This window comes from Rhinatrema bivittatum, chromosome 7 (assembly GCF_901001135.1).
Source record: "Rhinatrema bivittatum chromosome 7, aRhiBiv1.1, whole genome shotgun sequence".
Lineage (NCBI taxonomy): Eukaryota > Metazoa > Chordata > Amphibia > Gymnophiona > Rhinatrematidae > Rhinatrema > Rhinatrema bivittatum.
The window spans coordinates 295,948,343-295,968,278 of NC_042621.1; the positions used below are offsets into that span (position 1 = coordinate 295,948,343).

A 19,936-nucleotide genomic window follows, 5' to 3' on the forward strand; every position below is an offset into this window, starting at 1 on the left:
AGCCTCCAGCAATTGTAACATGTCCCGGGGGCCAGACACTGATGTATTACTGGCCGCCTGTAAGACCCCGACGCCAACGCCTTCTACTTCAGGATTAGTTTCACAAGCTATTTCCCAAATCACCACAAAATTGTCACAGTTCTTATAATCAGTTGAACATAGCCATCAGCCACCACCACATATTCCATCTACAATACCAGTGGTTCCAGAAGACCCTTCTATCTCGGATCCAGGCCCAAAGGATCAACCGCAGGGGCCTTCATCACCAGTAGAAGATCTCCTAGACACATCTTCCACAACAGACTCATCAACGGGCTATCTGTCAGAATCAGCTGAGGTCCTGCCATGGCTTAGATCTAGTGTCATTAGGGACGACGTCCATGACAAGTTGGCCAATCTTCCATGTCGTCCTGACAATTTGTTTGGAGATAAATGCACAGAAATGGTAAAACTTAAGGAACAAAAGACAGTGGTACTATCACTGACCTCTCCTTACCAGCCTTCATCATCTAGGTGACAGTATTCTTCATACAAGAAAACCAGCTATCCAAAAACATATAGGCCTTACACTTTTTACAGGCCTCCACCCTATCAACCTAGCAGACAGCAACCTTACCAGCAGCAAGGACCACAACAGCGCCCCAGAGCCCTTCGCCAGTCCTGTTAACAAACTGATTCTCAATCGCTAAAGAACCAACAAATTTTTAGTTACTCTCGCCACCGGCTCAGACATCTATGGTAAGGGGCAGGTTGCCCAGGTTTCTCCCAGCCTGGGACAACATTACATCCGACCAATGGGTCCTAACTATAATAAAGGAGGGCTATTTCCTCAATTTCATATCCTTTCCGACCCTACCACACTTGTTGCCTCAAACGCCAGACTGAACATCGAGGACTTCTTCTTCGGGGAAATCAACTTCCCCACAGCTTCATCAGGGGTTTTATTCACAATACTTCTTTATTCCCAAGAAGTCAGGAGGGCTGCATCCAATCTTGGGCCTACGCTCACTCAACAAGTACCTTCAGAAAGAGAAATTCAAAATGACTTCTCAAGTCCATTCTCCCCTTTCTTCGACCCAACGATTGGATGTGTTCACTGGATTTGAAAGATGTATATGCCCACATACTGATGCATCCCAAATCTTGGTGTTACTTTTGTTTCCAGATGGACGACAAACACTTCCAGTAGAAAGTACTTCAATTTGGCCTCTCCTCTGCCCCCAGAGTCTTCACCAAATGTCTGGCAGTAGCGGTGGCACACCTCCGTCGACAGGGGGTTCAAATATTTCCTTATCTGGACGATTGGCTTCTAGTAGCACCCAACCAATCTCTCCTATGGGACAATCTATTTCACATGATTTCTTGCCTAGACATTATAGATCTACTAATCAACTACGAGAAGTCAAATCTACAGCCAACACAAACCTTACAATTCATCGGGGCCTATATCCACACCGTTCAAGATACGGCATTCCTACCAAGCCCACGAGCACTTGCTTTTTCTCCACACTGTCTTCAGTCCTACTACACAGTACTACTGTTCCAACCCGCCAAATCCTGTCTATTCTAGGACACATGGCAGCATCTATTTATATTCGGGCCGATACAGTAAAAACCGTGGGAGAGCCAGCGGTCTGAGGCGAGTGCCCGCTCTCCTGACACATGCCTAGGCCACTCTCCTGGGCGCGTGATCGAGTATTTAAATGAGCGCCCGCAGTAATAAGGAGGTGCTAGGGACTCTAGCGCGTCCCTAATGCCTCCTTATAGACAGAAGCAGTGGCTGTCAGTGGGTTTGACAGCCGACGCTCAATTTTACTGGCGTCAGCCACGGGTTCGGAAAAAGGATGCCAGCAAAATTGAGCGTCCGTCTTCCAACCCCGCAGGCTGCGGGCAGATTTTTAAATTTTTTATTTTTATTTTTGGGGCCTCCGACTTAATATCGCTATGATATTAAGCTGGCGGGTGTACAGAAAAGCAGTTTTTTCTGCTTTTCTGTACACTTTCCTGGTGCCGGCCGAAATTAACTCCTGCCTTTGGGCAGGCGTTAATATCTGAAAGTAAAATGTGCGGCTTCGCTGCACATTTTACTTTTTGTATCGCGCGGGAATAACTAATAGGCCCATCAACATGCATTCGGCCGAGCGCACCATACTGAATTGGCCCTTTGTCCCGCATTCATAGAAATATAGAAATGACGGCAGAAGACGACCAATCGGCCCAACCAGTCTGCCCAGCAAGCTTCACACTTTTTTTCTCATACTTTTTTTTCTCATACTTATCAGTTTCTCTTAGCTCTTAGTAACCTTAGGTTCTATTTCCCTTTCACCCCCATCATTAATGTAGAGAGCAGTGATGGAGCTGCATCCAAGTGAAATATCAAGATTGATTAGTTGGGTAAGCGGCAGCATAGCTCTCTGCCGTTGAAGCAGAGAGTAAGATTGATTTATTTAACATTTTTTATATACCGAGGTTCTAGTAACAATGTTACTAATCACTAATCAAGATATGAGTGGATATGCTGGATATGCATGAAGTATTAGTTTTTCTTCTCCCCTGCCGTTGAAGCAGAGAGCTATGCTGGATATACATTGAAAGCCAATTCAGTCACATTAACTATCAACAAATATTGAATAAGCTTAATAATTGGTAATTGAATAAGCCTAATAATTGGCAATACCTATAGCCCATGAACCCACCCCTGGTGTTTTTTTGTTTTTAATTTGGAGATGGAAGCCCTCCATCCTTCCGCTCCGTGAAGGTGGAACACCAATCACTGGCCACTGTTTATTCATGACTATACATGTTTACAATGGGGTCTGAAAAATCAGTGGACCCAGTTCTTCCATTCACTGTCTACTCCCATCACTCTGACAATCAGCATGAAAAAAGACCTGTAATGGAGGCTAAACCCATCAACATTGACTGGATTACCTCTATGAACCCCTCGACATCAGATAATACGATGGGGGGCTCACCTAAACAACCTTCAAACTTGGGGACAATGATCCAAAATGGAACGCAATCAACACAGAAACCTTCTGAAACTTCGGACAGTAAGGAATGCCCTTCGAGCCTTCGAAGAATCCCTGCAAGGGAAAACGGTGATGGACTGAATCAAATCACGGTGAACCTAGAAGATGTGGTAGGCCAGATTGACAAACTGAAGAGTAGTAAATCACCTGGACCGGATGGTATACACCCCAGAGTTCTGAAGGAACTAAAAAGTGAAATTTCAGACCTATTAGTAAAAATTTGTAACCTATCATTAAAATCATCCGTTGTACCTGAAGACTGGAGGATAGCAAATGTAACCCCAATATTTAAAAAGGGCTCCAGGGGCGATCCGGGAAACTACAGACCGTTTAGCCTGACTTCAGTGCCAGGGAAAATAGTGGAAAGTGTTCTAAACATCAAAATCACAGAACATATAGAAAGACATGGTTTAATGGAACAAAGTCAGCATGGCTTTACCCAAGGGAAGTCTTGCCTCACAAATCTGCTTCACTTTTTTGAAGGAGTTAATAAACATGTGGATAAAGGTGAACCGGTAGATGTAGTATACTTGGATTTTCAGAAGGCGTTTGACAAAGTTCCTCATGAGAGGCTTCTAGGAAAAGTAAAAAGTCATGGGATAGGTGGCGATGTCCTTTCGTGGATTGCAAACTGGCTAAAAGACAGGAAACAGAGAGTAGGATTAAATGGACAATTTTCTCAGTGGAAGGGAGTGGACAGAGGAGTGCCTCAGGGATCTGTATTGGGACCCTTACTTTTCAATATATTTATAAATAATCTGGAAAGAAATATGACGAGTGAGATAATCAGATTTGTAGATGACACAAAATTCTTCTTACGCATTCCCTCCGATACCACTCATCTCTCTCACAGTCCAAAGATGCATCGAGGACGAGGCAGATTCGATTCTCATCACGCCAGCATGGCCAAAACAGCCATGGTACAGTTACCTGATATAACTAACACCACACAACCCAATTCCCCTAGGCAACAGCCCTCGGCTAGTTACCCAGGAGAGCGGATCACTACTTCATCCACTTCAATCATCACTGCACCTCACGTCATGGAGATTGAAAGGCTCATTTTCCAAAACTTGAACATTGCTCTCCTCTTCAGGACATACTAGTCTCCTCCAGGAAACCATCAACTAGACTCAACTACCAACAAAAGTGGTCATGTTATGCTTCCTGGTGCTCAACTGCAGGTATGTATCCACTCACCTGCCCACCAGAACGCCTTCTGGCTTACCTCCATCTACTCTACAGCGAAGGCCTAGCCACTGCCTCACTCAGAGTACATTTAAGTGCCATAGCAGCTTACCATAATCCCCTGAACGGGGTACCCATATCATGTCATTCTCTCATATACAGGTTCATGAAAGGAGTCTTGCGCTTATGTCCCCCGACAAGGAAACCGCCAGTGCCGTGGGATATCAACATAATCCTAGAACAGCTCATGCTACCGCCTTTCGAACCATTGGACACTTGTCATTTACGATACTTCTCTTGGAAAGTACTCTTCTTGACTGCCTTCACATCAGCAAGGTGTGTCAGTGAACCAAAAGCCTTGGTTCACTACCCTCCTTATCTACAATTTTACCATGACAAAGTTACACTATGTACACAGCCCAATTTTCTGCCAAAGGTGGTTTCAGTTTTTCACATTAACCAAACCATCGCTTTACCCACTTTCCATCCAAAACCTCACGCAAATGACAATGGGCAAAAGCTTCACACCCTAGATTGTAAACATGCACTTGCCTATTACAAAAAACGCACCCATTCTATCAACAGAGCCTCACAACTCTCTCTCCTTCAGTCCAAACATGCCAAGATGTCCAGTATCAAAAAGGACGTTATTCTCCTGGATATCAAACCGCATAAAATTCTGCTATCAAAAGTGTTCGGAACAACTATCTGTGATGTCCAAAGCGCATCATGTTCGTGCAGTGGCTGCTTCAGTTGCCCACCTCCATGAGGTGCCTCTCATAGACCATATGTAAGGCAGCCACGTGGACAAACAAGCTGCGGATGATGCACGCATGGGGTGGACTATTCTGCAGAAAGGCACATACACAACAAATAAAACACCTTCATAAGAACTGTCCGCCTCTACATCACTGTATTGAGCAAAAAAGAAAAGACAAATATACTCACAATAATAAGCGCAATACAACAGCTGGAGACTCCCAGACAGCATGGCTAATACAGCTGCTTATCTATGTGAAAAAAGCAAGTTTGCTTACTGTAAACTGTTTTCCGTAGATAGCAGATGAATTAGCCATACTAACCGCCCGCCTTCCTTGACAGTTCCGACATGGCATACTAATTTGCTTTGACACGGACTGAGGAGCTTCAGGCAAACTCAGGAAGATACAAGAGGGAGCACCTCATTGAAAGACTTTGGTGATCTTAGAGAGTTCCGCCACCTAGTGGAACGGAGGACGTACCCAGACAGCATGGCTAATTCATCTGCTATCTATGGAAAACACCATTTACGGTAAGCAAACTTGCTTTTTTCACTTTTGGAATGTCTCTTCCTGTTTATAAGTATGCTTCAGCTGGTTGCCTTGCATGAATGTACTTTTCATGCATTTTTTTAGGGCAGTCGGTAGAAAACTTGAGCAGTGGAAGTAATTCATCTTTGCTTTCCCATCCAGATGAGAGCCAAGTGAGTTGATTTTTGCTTTTATTTGTTTTGAAATGTAATATTGTTTGTCACACTCTTCCAGTTGGCAACTTTAGAGTGTTTTACAAAGAGGTTCTACTGAGACCACCAAACAAAACAAACAAGGGGAATTGAAGTTCGCATGGAGAGCAAGAGTAGCATAAAACCTGGTCTAATAGAATAGACATAATGTACAGCAACAATGAAAGATCAAATCTTTCAAGGGTTAGGGGGTAGCAAAGAACAGTAAGATAAAGCAATTTAGAATTTCTGAGATGGGGGTGGGGAGAGGCATGGCAATTCTTAAATTCATAGATTATCCAAGGCTGAAGTTCACAGGTGACTTTTTATATACCATCGTTCCAGAGGTTTAAATATTTAGCATTGCGTTACATTTTATTTATTTATTTTATTTAGAGTTTTTATATACCGGCAATCATGAAAACATATCTTGCTGGTTTACATAGAATGGGGGTGCAATAAAATACATAGAACTTAAGAACAAAGAACTAGAACTGTGGTGACAGAAGGTACAGTTACATTTAACAAGGTGGCCAAACTTGTTTAACAAGGTTACATTTAACAAGGTACAGTTACATTTAACAAGGTGGCCAAACATTGTAAATAAGGTTATAGAAAATTTCAAACCGCATTATATATACTGTATTTTTCGCTCCATAAGATGCACCTGACCATAAGACGCACCTAGGATTCAGAGGGGGAAAATTTAAAAAAAAAATAAAAATTTGTGCTAAACCGGCTCTGTCCTCAGTCGTCTGTGTGTCTTATGGAGCAAATTAGGGGAGTGCATAACATTTTTTTTTCCTCCCCATTTTGTTTTCGGGTCTGGGGAGGGCCATTTCGGTCCACTCCCCAGATCAGAAAACTTTTATCTTTCTCTGGGAACCCCCCCCCCCCCCCCAAATCCCAACCCTTTAAATTAATTAACAACTGGCTTGCCCCAGTGACATAGTAAGGGCAAAGGGCCGTCAGTGCCATTTTGATTACTGGCAGCCGACGGCCCAAGTCCAGGAGATCGCTCCCGGACCGCTCCCGGACCCCCGCTAGACCACCAGGGACTTTTGGCAGGTCTTGGGGGGGTTTTGTTAGATTTTTAGTTTTTATTTATTTATTTATTTATTTTTTAATATTCGCTCCATAAGACGCACATTTCCCCCCACTTTTGTGGGGGAAAAAGTGCGTCTTATGGAGCGAAAAATACGGTAATCTCTTGAATTTTTTAATCCATTGTTGATGTAATTACTATTTTTCCTTTACTTTCTCATTTATTCTAATGCGGTATGAATTTTTCTATAACCTTATTCCAATGTAACGCAATGCTAAATATGAAAACCATTGTGATCTACCTCTGGAACGATGGTATATTAAAAGCATAAATAAAATAAAAATAGTGTGAATCAAGCCATTAGGTAAAAGTGAGGTATTTAAGGTTGTCAGAATCTAGTATGCTGAGACCGGTGGCCTAAAATGGAAGCTATGAGCCAAAAACATCTACAAACAACTGTAATCCGAGAGAGAGTTCCAGAGGGTTGGGCAGCTCCTGTGAAAGTTCTCTTTCTGGTTCTGGAGAGCTGCAATTTCTTGGAGGCAGATACTATATATTTTATTTAAAATGTGTATCTTCCTTTTATATTGATAACTATCATGCTAAGTGGATTACAAAGCAAACATAAAACAAAATACAGAATTACTAACTGGATTTCATATGTTGAAATGCCTCATTAGATAAAGATTTTACAGCTTTTCAAAACAATTTAAAATCTGTTAACCCATTAACTTCATCTGGTAAATTGTTCCAAAGTATAGCTTCCCCAATAGACAATGTCTGTTGCCTTATATTATGAAAGTACACAGTTTTACTGGTGGAAATTAATATTGTTTATCAGCTGAATGCAGTACTCCTTTTTAGAACATAATTTAAAAAGATTGGACAAAAAAAGATGGAGCGTTTCCTTGTACAGCTTTAAAAATTATTATTAAGATCTCAAATTTAACCCTCTGCTCGACCAGAAGCCAATGAAGCTGTGGAGGAGTAAAATTCCATAATCCCAACATGAAGCCTTTAACAACATTCTGGCTGCTGAATTTTGAAGGAGCTGTAATACTGAAGTACTGATTTTGGAACCCCTAAATAGATTGAATTTCCCTAGTCTTAAGTTAGTTAAAACAAAGTCTTGTATAATAGACTGGACATCAGATTGCTCAAACAATGGTTTGAGGTGCCTCAACTGTTTTAATCTAAAATATCCAGATGAAAGAATGGATTTTATCTATTTCTTATATGTTAATAGAGGGTATTACCAAGTGAGTGTTAAATAATGAGCACAGATGGTAGGAGGTAGTATACAGGGAGTTTGAGTAGGTAGTAGTGCTAGGTGTTTGAGTGCCTTTTTAAATGCCAGGATTGCACAGGCCTGGATGATTGTGGCATAGGGCGGGGTCATCAGAAGGACGAAGGTGGTGAAGCTGGCATGATGGAAAAAGGCTGATTGAGCCTCGGAGGTGAGTTTGGAGTCTAAAATGAAGCCAAGGTTAAGATTTTGGACTTGGTGGCTGAATTGCACAGTGGTCCTTCTAGGGTAACTGAATGTGGGAGTGCGGGAGTACTTCTGTCTTTTGAGGATTAAGCTTTAGTTTGTTCAGACAGTTATTTAAATTTGAGATTGCTTGGTCACGGTTGAAACATAGGGGGCACAGTAGTTAAATATTAGTGAGGCATGGTAGGGAATGTGGAATTCTCTTGTTTGCCAAGTAGGTCCTGATAAATGTTGAAGAGTTGGGGATAGAATGGAGCCTTGTGACACATTGCATGGGAAGGGGTATGGGTGAGAGGAGGCCTTTTCCAAGGAGATGGTTTGAGTATGGTCATGGAGGAAGAATTTAAACAAAGTGAGTGCTGGGCCAAAAAGACCTGGGTCCACTAGGCAGGGGGTAAGGAGTTCATGGTCTACTGTGTCAGATGCTACCAAGAGGTCTAAGAGCACTAGGAGAGCTTGTTATCCTGTGTCTCTAAATATGTAGGTAATCCACAAGGTAAGGAGTGCTCTTTCTGTGCAATGGTAAGCTCTCGAGCCAGATTGGAAGGGGTCTTAGTAAGGCTTATAGGAGCTCTTAGTAATTGCCGGATTGCTTTTCAAAGATTTTGAGGAAAGGAAGGTTGGAGACAGATCGATAATTGCTGAGATGTGGGTCAAGGTTAGGTTTCTTCAGTGTGGATTTTACTACAGTTTATTTAATGCAGTGGTGCTCAAACTGGTCCTACAGGCTCCCCCCCAGCCAGTCAGGTTTAATAGCAGATAATGGACTTCTCCTCCAAGAACTTATCCAAATCTTTTTTAAACCCAGTTACACTTGTTGCGGGAGCGCTAGGGAGTGGTCCCAATTCGGAGGAGAGTGTGTGCCCTTGGGCCAAGGCACAACCCCAGAGGAACTCCAAAGAAGCGCCGAGGCACGCAAGACGTGTCCGGGCATGGGCGAACAGGCTGAAGACCAAGGGCCCTGACCTCTGCCAAACCCGAATGCACCAGAAGAGACCAAACAACGCAATGCTGGTCTCTGGGGTAGCCCTCTGGCCACTCGATAGCCCTTTCGGACCTGCCGTGTGGGAACGGCAGGCGCAACAGGACAGACAGAAGTTGAGGATGTTGCGTTCATGCCTATTCTCACCCTCGCTCCACTCTCTCTACCTTTGTGGCAACTCCCTTCGGGTCTGACGGACAGATGCTGCCGCAGCTTCTCCTCGCCGCTTCTTCCTGGAATTCCCGGGCTGGCCTGACGCTGTGGATCTGCCATGTTTCTGATGACATAAGGGCGTGTGCGTGCGCTCCAGAGTTTGTACCGGCAAGGGTGCGAACCTCTCATGATTTTAAATACCTCTATCATATCCCCCCTCAGTCGTCTCTTCTCCAAGCTAAAAAGTCCTAACCTCTTTAGTCTTTCCTCATAGGGGAATTGTTCCATTCCCCCGTATCATTTTGGTAGCCCTTCTCTGTACCTTCTCCATCGCAATTATATCTTTTTTGAGATGTGGCGAGCAGAATTGTACACAGTATTCAAGGTGCGGTCTCACCATGGAGCGATACAGAAACATTATGATATTTTCCGTTTTGTTCACCATTCCCTTTCTAATAATTCCCAGCATTCTGTTTGCTTTTTTGACTGCCGCAGCACACTGAACCGAAGATTTCAACGTGTTATCACTATGGAACCCAACATTGTGTAATTATAGCATGGGTTATTTTTCCCTATATGCATCACCTTGCACTTATCCACATTAAATTTCATCTGCCATTTGGATGCCCAATTTTCCAGTCTCACAAGGTCTTCCTGCAATTTATCACAATCTGCTTGTGATTTAACTACTCTGAACAATTTTGTGTCATCTGCAAATTTGATTCTCACTCGTATTTCTTTCCAGATCATTTATAAATATATTTGACACTGCTACCAGGGTATCTGCAGCTGCTATCTCCGCAAGAAGATGGGCCTGGCTCAAGTCTTCGAACCTTCACCCTGAAGTGCAAGACAGATTATCCGACCTGCCCTGTGTAGGAGACAATCTGTTCGGCGAACAGATCCAGCGAGCGGTGGCGGAACTCAAGGACCATCATGAGACCCTGAGACAGCTCTCAGATGCCTTCTGATTACTCCTCAAAACAGCCTTTCCGAAAAGACACTAAAGTCCTTCTTCCGTCCAAAGAAATCCTACCCGGCACTGGCTAGAACTCGCTCTAGGAGACCATTTCAAAAAACCCAGTCTCGTCAGATACGAAAACAAAAACCGCAAGCAGCTCCTCAGCCGGGCCCTGCTTCCAGTTTTTGACTCCTGCATAAAGAGCAGCAGCCAGCTTCCACTGCCTCACATACCAGTGGGAGGTCGATTGTGCCATTTCAACAACAGGTGGCACTCAATCCCTTCAGACCAGTGGGTCCTAGCGATAATCGCTCAATGGTATCATCTCAACTTTCTCTCCATCCCACCGGACTCCCCACCTCTACCGACGTGGAGAACAGCCGATCACTCCATCCTTCTGGAACAGGAGGTCTTCCTCCTTCTCCAGTGCAAGACAATAGAACCAGTGCCTTACTCTCAGCACAGTCTAGGGTTCTATTCCCAGTACTTCCTAATCCCCACAAAATCGGGAGGCATTCATCCAATTCTGGATCTACGTGCCCTCAACAATTACCTCCATCGAGAAAAGTTCAAAATGGTAACCTTGGGTTCTTTTCTTCCTCTTCTACAAAGAGGAGACTGGCTCTGCTCTCTAGACCTCCCAGGACACATACACTCATGTTGTGATAACTCCATCTCATCGCAAATACCTGAGATTTCTGGTAGGCCCCAAGCACTATCAGTACCAAGTGCTTCCATTCAGCCTCGCGTCTGCACCACGAGTCTCAAAATGTCTCGTAGTAGTTGCAGCCTTCCTCAGGACTCAAGGTGTTCACGTCTACCCCTATCTAGACAGTTGGTTGATCAGGGCTCCCATTCAGCAAACTGCTCTGTCGTCCCTACATCTTATCTTAAACCCTCTGATTTTGCTAGGATTTCTCGTCAAGTACAACAAATCCTACTTAGTCCCATCTCAAACCTTATCATTCATGGGGCAGACGTGGACACTTTGCAGGCAAAAGCTTTTTTACCTCGACAACGAGTTCTCACTCTCGTCTCTGTTGCACACCAGCTGCAGTCTGAGCGCTACATGACTGCACGCTGCTTTCTCATCCTACTGGGACACATGGCGTCGTCAGTTCAGGTCACCCCAATGGCCCGCCTAGCCATGAGAGTCATGCAGTGGACTCTAAGGTCACAATGGACTCAATGATTCAGCCCCTGTCGACCATTGTCCACGTCACTGATTCACTCAGTCAGTCTCTCGCCTGGTGGAAAACTCAGATCAATCTCCTCCAAGGCTTGCCCTTCCAGGCTCCAGACCCTCAAATAACTCTCACCACCGATGCTTCCAACCTCGGCTGGGGAGCCCATGTGGCCAATCTGCAGACACAAGGAACTTGGTCTCCAGAGGAAGCCAAACACCAAATCAATTTCCTGGAGCTACGAGCAATCAGATATGCGCTCAGAGTATTTCAGTATCGCCTCTCCAACCAAGTCATACTGATTCAGACGGACAACCAGGTGGCCATGTGGTACATCAACAAACAGGGAGTCACGGGCTCCTACCTCCTGTGTCAGGAAGCTGTGCAGATATGGGAGGAGGCTCTCTCGCACTCTATGTACCTCAGGGCCACCTACTTGCCAGGAGTGGACAATGTGTTGGCAGACAAGCTAAGTCGCACCTTTCAACCACACGAGTGGTCTCTCAACCCCTCAATAGGGGACTCAATCTTTCAACAATGGGGTTACCCTCAAATAGACCTCTTTGCATCACCTCAAAACTGCAAAGTAGAGAACGTCTGCTCTCTCACTCGCAGCCAAGAGATGCGTTCTCTCTCTCATGGGCACCCAGTCTCCTATATGCATTCCCTCCACTTCCACTTCTCTCAAAGACTCTCGTGGAGTTACGTCAGGACAAGGGAACCATGATCCTGATAGCACCTCACTGCCACGTCAAGTGTGGTTTCCAGTACTTCAGGATCTCTCCAATCACAGGCACATTCCCTTGGGAAAGGACCTGCTTTTGATTACGCGAAACGACTGGTGCCTGCGCCACCCCAATCTTCAAGCCTTGTCCCTGACGGCATGGATGTTGAAAGGTTAATCCTTCAGCCACTTAACCTTTCTGAACCAGTTTCCCGTGTCCTGATTGCTTCATGGAAGCCTTCCACGAGAAAATCCTACCTTTACAAATGGAACAGGTTTTAGTTGTGGTGTTGGTCTCAATCCCTTGACCCCTTTACCTGTCCAATCACGAAGTTTCTGGACTATCTCTGGCACTTGTCTGTCAGGTCTAAAATCTTCCTCCATCAGAATGCATGTTAGTTTGGTGGCTGCCTTCCATAAAAGTGTCGGGGATGTTCCCATATCAGTACAACCCCTTGTAACAGGTTTTCTGAAGGGCTTGTTTCACCTCAAGCCTCCACTGTGTCCTCCGGCCCCTTCTTGGGACCTCAAACTGGTTTTGGGTCGGCTCATGAAACCACCATTCGAGCCTCTCCAATCCTGTGAATTTCGCTATCTCACATGGAAAGTGATTTTCCTTTTGGCAATCACTTCGGCTCGCAGAGTTAGTGAGTTACAGGCCCTATCCGCCTTACACTAAACTTCTGCAGGACCGGGCAGTACTCCACACTCACCCCAAGTTCTTGCCTAAGGTAGTATCAGAATTTCATCTCAATCAATCCATTATATTATCTACCTTTTTTCCCAGGCCCCATTCCAATCCAGGAGAGCAGGCTCTGCATACCCTTGACTTTAAACGGGCTCTGGCATTCTACCTAGACCATACAGCTTCCCCCAGGAAAAGCACTCAATTGTTTGTCTCTTTCCATTCTATTAAATTGGGGCAGCCTGTGGGTAAGCAGACTCTCTCCTCCTGGTTAGCGGACTGCATATCCTTTTGCTATCAGCAAGCAGGCATTCCATTTCAAGACAATGTTAAAGCACACTCTGTGAGGGCCATGGCGACTTCAGTAGCACACCTATGCTCACTGCCGCTTCCTGACATTTGCAGGGCTGCCACCTGGAGTTCTCTCCATACCTTTACAGCCCGCTATTGCTTGGACAAGGCCGAAAGATTGAAGAATTCCATCTTTGGCCAATCTGTCCTGCGTAACCTAGTCATCAGTTCTATGTTCATTGTAAAGCCTGTTGCTGCTTTTTGTTTCTTGTTAACCGATGAGATGTTCCCAACGACCATCGGTATATAAAAACTGTTAAATATAGTCACAACTTGAGATAACACCCTTCCTCCTGCCCGGTAGGGTTCAGGATGCCCTCGGCCAAATTTCACCCCAGTCCTAGTGCCTTGCACATCTTGGGTACATTTGGTGCATACTCGGACATCCTCAGCTCAGTACTTACCCATATGTGAGGACTACCATCCTGCTTGTCCTGTGAGAAAGCAAATGTTGCTTACCTGTAACAGGTGTTCTCACAGGACAGCATGATGTTAGTCCTCACAAAACCCTCCCACCGCCCCGCGGTGTTGGGTTCGTTGCGTTTCTTATTTTATTTTTCGGCAATTCCTGTAGCTTTTTAAACAAGACTGGCTGCAGGGTTGGTGCCATGCTGGGCATGCCCAGTAGGGGCCATCAAAATTCTAGAAACTTTGACAAAAGTGTCCCGTGATTAGGCTCCATCCTGTGATGTCACCCATATGTGAGGACTAACATCCTGCTGTCCTGTGAGAACACCTGTTACAGGTAAGCAACATTTGCTTTTTTTAGTAAGAAAGCTTTGAATGTCTTCCATCACAGAGCCTGGGGTGTTATCACTTTCTGGGTTACTATCATTAAAGTCTGCCACTGCAGTCTTAACTAGACTAGGAAATTCTTTATCACCTAATAATGAAGTATTAAGTCGCCACAAGTATGGCTTGGGCCCAACTACAGACAGCTGAAGCTGAACAGAGTGGTGGTCAGAGATGGTACTAGGCAGAAATCACAGCTTAGCCTGATGAGTCAAATTGGGTGTACGTAAAATGTAGTTAAGTCTACTGGTGAAAAATGTGTAGTTCTTCTCCTTAGGATGATAGTGCCTCCAAATATCTACCAGTTTGAAAGCTTCAGTCATATCTTTATTGGATGCAGAGATATTTATGCCAGATCTGGGCATTGCATTCTGTCAATGGATATAGGCAAACTTTCCAGTCCCCACCAATATACATGTTCCCAAACCCAACGATTGCCAGCCTGTCTGTGAGAGCTCTGTAGAACTCAGCTTGATCCTTATTAGACTGTAAACATTTGCTAATACAAAGGTGGTAGAATATATTATACATTCTAAAATCACATACATACCTCTTCTCTGGGTCACATAATGAACGATTGATAGGGGCAAATTCTTGCCAATCAATGTATAACCTCCCCAACTTCGCGAAGAGTCAGAGGAGTAATAGATCCAATCCAACCAGTTGCATGCTCCTCAGCAGTGAATGTTTCTAGTAGCATTAATATTTGTGCATGATTGTCATGTGTATTGGAGAATCCATTTCCTTTTAATAGGAAAATATATTCTCACAGGACAAGCAGGATGGTAGTCCTCACATATGGGTGACATCATCAGGATGGAGCCCAATCATTGGAAAACTTCTGTCAAAGTTTCCAGAACTTTGACTGGCCCCTACTGGGCATGCCCAGCATGGCACTAACCCTGCAGCCAGCAGGGGTCCCCCTTCAGTCTTCTTTTTTCCGCGCAGCAGTAGCCTCGCAGTTTAGGAGCTCTGAACACATTCCTGACAGGAATTTTCCTCACGGACTTATTTAAAATTATTTTGCCCCACAGGGGTCCCTCCTCTAACTTTTCTCAGGCTGCGGTACTCCGGTAAGTTTTTCACAGTTTTTCATCGATTACCGTCTAGTTTGGCCCTCGCGGCCTACTGGCCGTCGACCGTACCGTGGCTCGATTTTTTTCTCTGGCCATGGCGTCGGGTTTTCGTCGGTGCCCGGACTGTACTCGCACCATGTCTATCACAGACCCTCATAGAGTCTGTGTAATGTGTTTAGGCTGTGAGCATGATGTCCTGACTTGCACCAAATGTGCCCGCATGACACCAAAAGGTTGCAAAGCCAGAATGGAGAAGATGGGACTCCTTTTCCGTGCTCACACCCCGACGCCATCCATCGCATGATGTCATCGGAACCGGCACCGTCGAAGTCACACCAGCATCGACAACTGTCCGGTGACCGCCCGCCATCAATGTCTTCACGGCCATCGACTCCCGTTTCTCCCCCTCAAGGGAGAAACATCGCCATCGGCATCGTAAGTCTCGGACCGTTGATGGAGCGAAATCATCGACCTCGCCACCATCGAAGAAGCCCCGTCCAGGAACAGCACCGACCACTCCTGCGACCGGGACATCGAGGCCACCCTCACCCAATCGGGGTTTGGGAGTCGCGATTTTGCCTGTAAAGGTGGTCCTTCTGACTGTGCCTCAGCCTCCCTCTTCCATCACGAAGCTGGAGCTGATTGCCCCAGGTCTCCAGGAAGAACTGGACCGGCTGGTCCAGGAGGCCATCGACAAGGCGATGCAACGACTCCAGGTCCCACCGGCACCGAGAGTGGAACCGGTCACCGACCCGATTCCAGCAGCGCTGGCACCGCTGCTATCCCGGATGGAGAGGTGCTCATGACTGCCCTTCCACCGGTAATTCCTGGGTCTCCAATGGCCCCGGTGCGCTCCCCGATGACAGCTTCATCGGGAGGAGAAACACTGTTTCGCATTCCTCCTTCGGGGGTATTGCCTCAGCCATCGATGCCATGTCGTCCCTCGCCACAGATTCATTCATCGGGAGCGATATGCACATCGGCGCCATCGATGCCAGCACCGATGCCCCCCAGGGCGTCCACGGTGCCCCCGGTGATTCCTTCGATTTTTCTTGGAGCCTCAGCTAGGCCCTTCAGGTATCCAACCTCCTTCTCGTCCTACAGGTCAGCCTACTGATCCTTATGACACTTGTGGTTATGGTACTTCCACAGACACCGATGACTTACCTTCACCTCCCTCTCCTACTGAAAGTAGAAAGCGTTCTCCTCCAGAGGACCTCTCTTTCATTAATTTTGTGAAGGAAATGTCAGAATTGGTCCCTTTCCAGCTTCAGACGGAGCAAGATGATAGACACCAGATGATGGAGCTTCTCCAATTCCTGGATGCCCCTAAAGTGTGATCACTTCTATTCCCATTCATCAAGTTCTTCTTGACCTCCTCAAAAAAAAAAAAGAACTGGGAAAACCCTGGATCCATTGCCCCAGTACACAGAAAGGCTGACACTACTTATTTGGTACAGTCAGCCCCTGGCTTTCAAAAATCTCAGCTTGACCACCACTCAGTTGTGGTGGAATCGGCTCAAAAGAAAGCAAAAAGGACAAAACCACACTCCTCTACCCCTCCTGTCAAGGAGCACAAGTTCCTCGACAATATTGGTCGTCGAGTGTTCCAAGGGGCCATGCTTATCTCCAGGATTGCTTCTTACCAGCTATATATGACCCAATACAACAGGGTCATTTTCAAGCAAATACAGGACTTCTCTGAAACCCTGCCTGATCAATTTCAAGAACATTTTCAAACCCTTGTCAACAAGGGATTTGAGGCAGGAAAGCATGAGATAAGGAACAGCTTACGATATCTTCGACACCCCTACTAGAGTGTCTGCAACTGCCATTTCGGCAAGACACTGGGCCTGGCTGAAGTCTTCTGACCTTCGCCCAGAAGTACAAGACAGGCTCTCTGACCTGCCCTGTATAGGAGATAATCTGTTCAGTGAACAGATTCAGCAAATAGTGGCTGAATTAAAGGACCATCATGATACCCTCAAACAGCTCTCATCAATACCTTCTGACTTCCCTTCTAGACAGCCCTTCAAGAAGGACTCTAAGAAGTCATTCTTCCACCCAAGGAAGTACTATCCTCCATCAACAAGGTCCCAAGTTACGAGGCCTTATCAGAAATCTCAGCCCCGCCAGCCCCAGAAGCAAAAGCCACAAGCAGCTCCCCAGCCGGGGCCTGCTTCAGGTTTTTGGCGTTCCCTTGGAGAGCAGCAGCCTGATCCCTCTGCCAGCCATACCATTCTGCCAGCCAGCCTTTCTTTAAATTGCAAGTTCTTAAAAAACTCAAACCTCTCCTTCACACACGAGACTTCCGCCTGGTGTTGCAATCCATTATCCTATCAAAAATTGACTACTGCAACGCCCTCCTCTTCGGCTTCCCCGCGATCTCTATCAAACCTCTAGAGACGGTCTGAATGCTGCCGCCAGGCTACTCACCAACTCAAACAAAAGAGATCACATCACTCCCATCCTTCAGTCACTTCATTGGTTACCCATTAAATATAGGATCTCATTTAAAGTTCTCATGATGATCCACAAGGATATCCACAACATCTCCCCTCTCAAACTAAGCAGCCAACTTCGTTTTCACACCTCTGTCAGACTGGTCCGAAGAGCTTACAAAGGCTCATTTTATGCCCCTCCTGCTAAATCCGCCCTCAGAAAGCGAGTGCTATCAACAGCAGGGCCCACTCTTTGGAATACGCTGCCCCCGGATCTTTGGCAAGAACCATGCCCGCAGTTCTTCAAGAAAAAACTTAAAACGTGGCTCTTTAGTCAAGCATTTTTTGGTTACTTAAACACTCACTAATACCACCTCGCGGTCAAGGACTTTCCCTATTCCTCCGTCAACATTAACTGGAGCCCTTTCCCCTCTCCTCAACACTCTCGCCCTGTTCCCCTCCCCCCTGTTGCAATGCACCTTTGCGCGGTTACTAGATTTACTCTTTATATATTTATTATAAATCACTTATTTTATTATCAGTTTACTATTAATTAGCTATAGACTATATATTATGTTAAGTGGCATATGGACTGTATTTGCATATCCTTGAGTTATTGTTTTCATGTTATTTGTGCCTCAATTATCCTAATTTTTTACAAATGCTTAACAATGTTTCAATGTATCGCTCCTTCGCGACAGTTCTGTTGTACTATAAACCGATATGATCTTACAGGAATGCCGGTATATAAGAATTTAAAATAAATAAATACCAGTGGGAGGTCGATTGTGCCACTTTCACGGCATGTGGCAATCAATCACAACCGACCAATGGGTGCTAGCAATCATTGCTCAGGGTTACCACCTGAACTTTCTTGCTCTTCCACCGGAATCACCACTTCTACAAGCGTGGAGAGTAACCGACCACTCTGTCCCTCTGGAGCAGGAGGTTTCCCTTCTCCAGTTAAGAGCAATAGAACCCGTCCCTCTTTCACAACAAGGCCTAGGGTTCTATTCCCGGTACTTTTTGATTCCCAAAATATCCAGGGGGCTTCGTCCAATTCTGGACCTATGTGCCCTCAACAAGTACCTCCAGCGGGAAAAGTTCAAGATGGTAACCTTGGGCTCGCTTCTACCTCTTCTACAAAGAGGAGACTGGCTCTGCTCTCTGGACCTCCAGGATGCGTACACCCACATTGCGATAGCTCCAGCTCATCGCAAGTATCTCAGGTTTTTAGTAGGCCCAAAGCACTATCAATACCAAGTGCTTCCATTCGGCCTAGCATCGGCACCACGAGTCTTTACCAAATGTCTCGTGGTTGTCGCAGCCTTTCTCAGGAAAGAAGGTGTTCACGTCTACCCCTATCTAGACGACTGGTTAATCAGGGCCCCAACCCAGCAAGCCGCTCGATCGTCCCTGGATTTGACCCTGCACACTCTAATCTCTCTAGGATTTCTCGTCAATTACGAGAAATCCTATTTAGTCCCATCTCAAACCTTATCGTTCATTGGGGCAGACTTGGACACCTTATAGGCAAAAGCCTTTCTACCTCAACAACGAGTGCAACCCTCGTGTCCCTCGCTTATCAGTTGCAGTCTCAGTATACAACAACAGCTCGACAATTCCTTGTCCTTCTCGGACACATGGCGTCCTCAGTCCATCTCACACCAATGGCCCGCCTGGCCATGAGTCATGCATTGGACGCTGAGGTCACAATGGATTCAAGGAACTCAGCCTCTGTCAACCATTGTCCACATCACCGACGCACTCTGTTCTGATCTTTCCACCAGGTGAGAGACAGACGATCTCCTCCATGGACTGCCTTTTCACCTGCCAGATCCTCAACTCATTCTCACCACCGACGCTTCCAACCTCGGCTGGGGGGGAGCTCATGTGAACGATCTGCAGTCACAATGATTTTGGTTTCCAGAGGAAGCCAAACACCAGATAAATTTCCTGGAGCTTCGAGCGATGAGCTATGCTCTCAGAGCTTTTCAGGATTGCCTATCAAATCACGTCATCCTGATTCAGACGGGCAACCAGGTGGCCATGTGGTACATCAACAAGCAGGGAGGCACAGGCTCCTTCCTTCTGTGTCAGGAAGCTGCACAAATTTGAGCGGAAGCACTCTCCCACTCAATGTACCTCAGGGCCACCTATTTGCCGGGAGTGCACAATGTCTTGGCAGACAAACTGAGTCGTGTCTTCCAACCTCACGAGTGGTCTCTCAATCCCTCCGTAACGACTTCTCTCTTCTAGCAATGGGGTCATCCCCAAATAGACCTCTTTGCGTCCCCTCAGAACCGCAAGGTGGACAATTACTGCTCTCTCATTCGCAGCGAGTGCTCTC

The 19,936-nt window shown here is 45.8% G+C and overlaps 1 protein-coding gene across 1 annotated transcript in view; it reads left to right on the top strand.

Annotated features, from left to right (window-relative positions):
* Positions 1-19,936, top strand: part of TDRD1 (tudor domain containing 1) — a gene marked incomplete at its 5' end in the record, with an annotated part of 488,249 nt that overhangs the window by 34,720 nt on the left and 433,593 nt on the right. Inside the window, one exon of the mRNA XM_029610456.1 lies at positions 5,615-5,682. Coding sequence (XP_029466316.1) covers positions 5,615-5,682 — 68 coding nt within the window. The remainder of the gene's footprint in view (positions 1-5,614; positions 5,683-19,936) is intronic.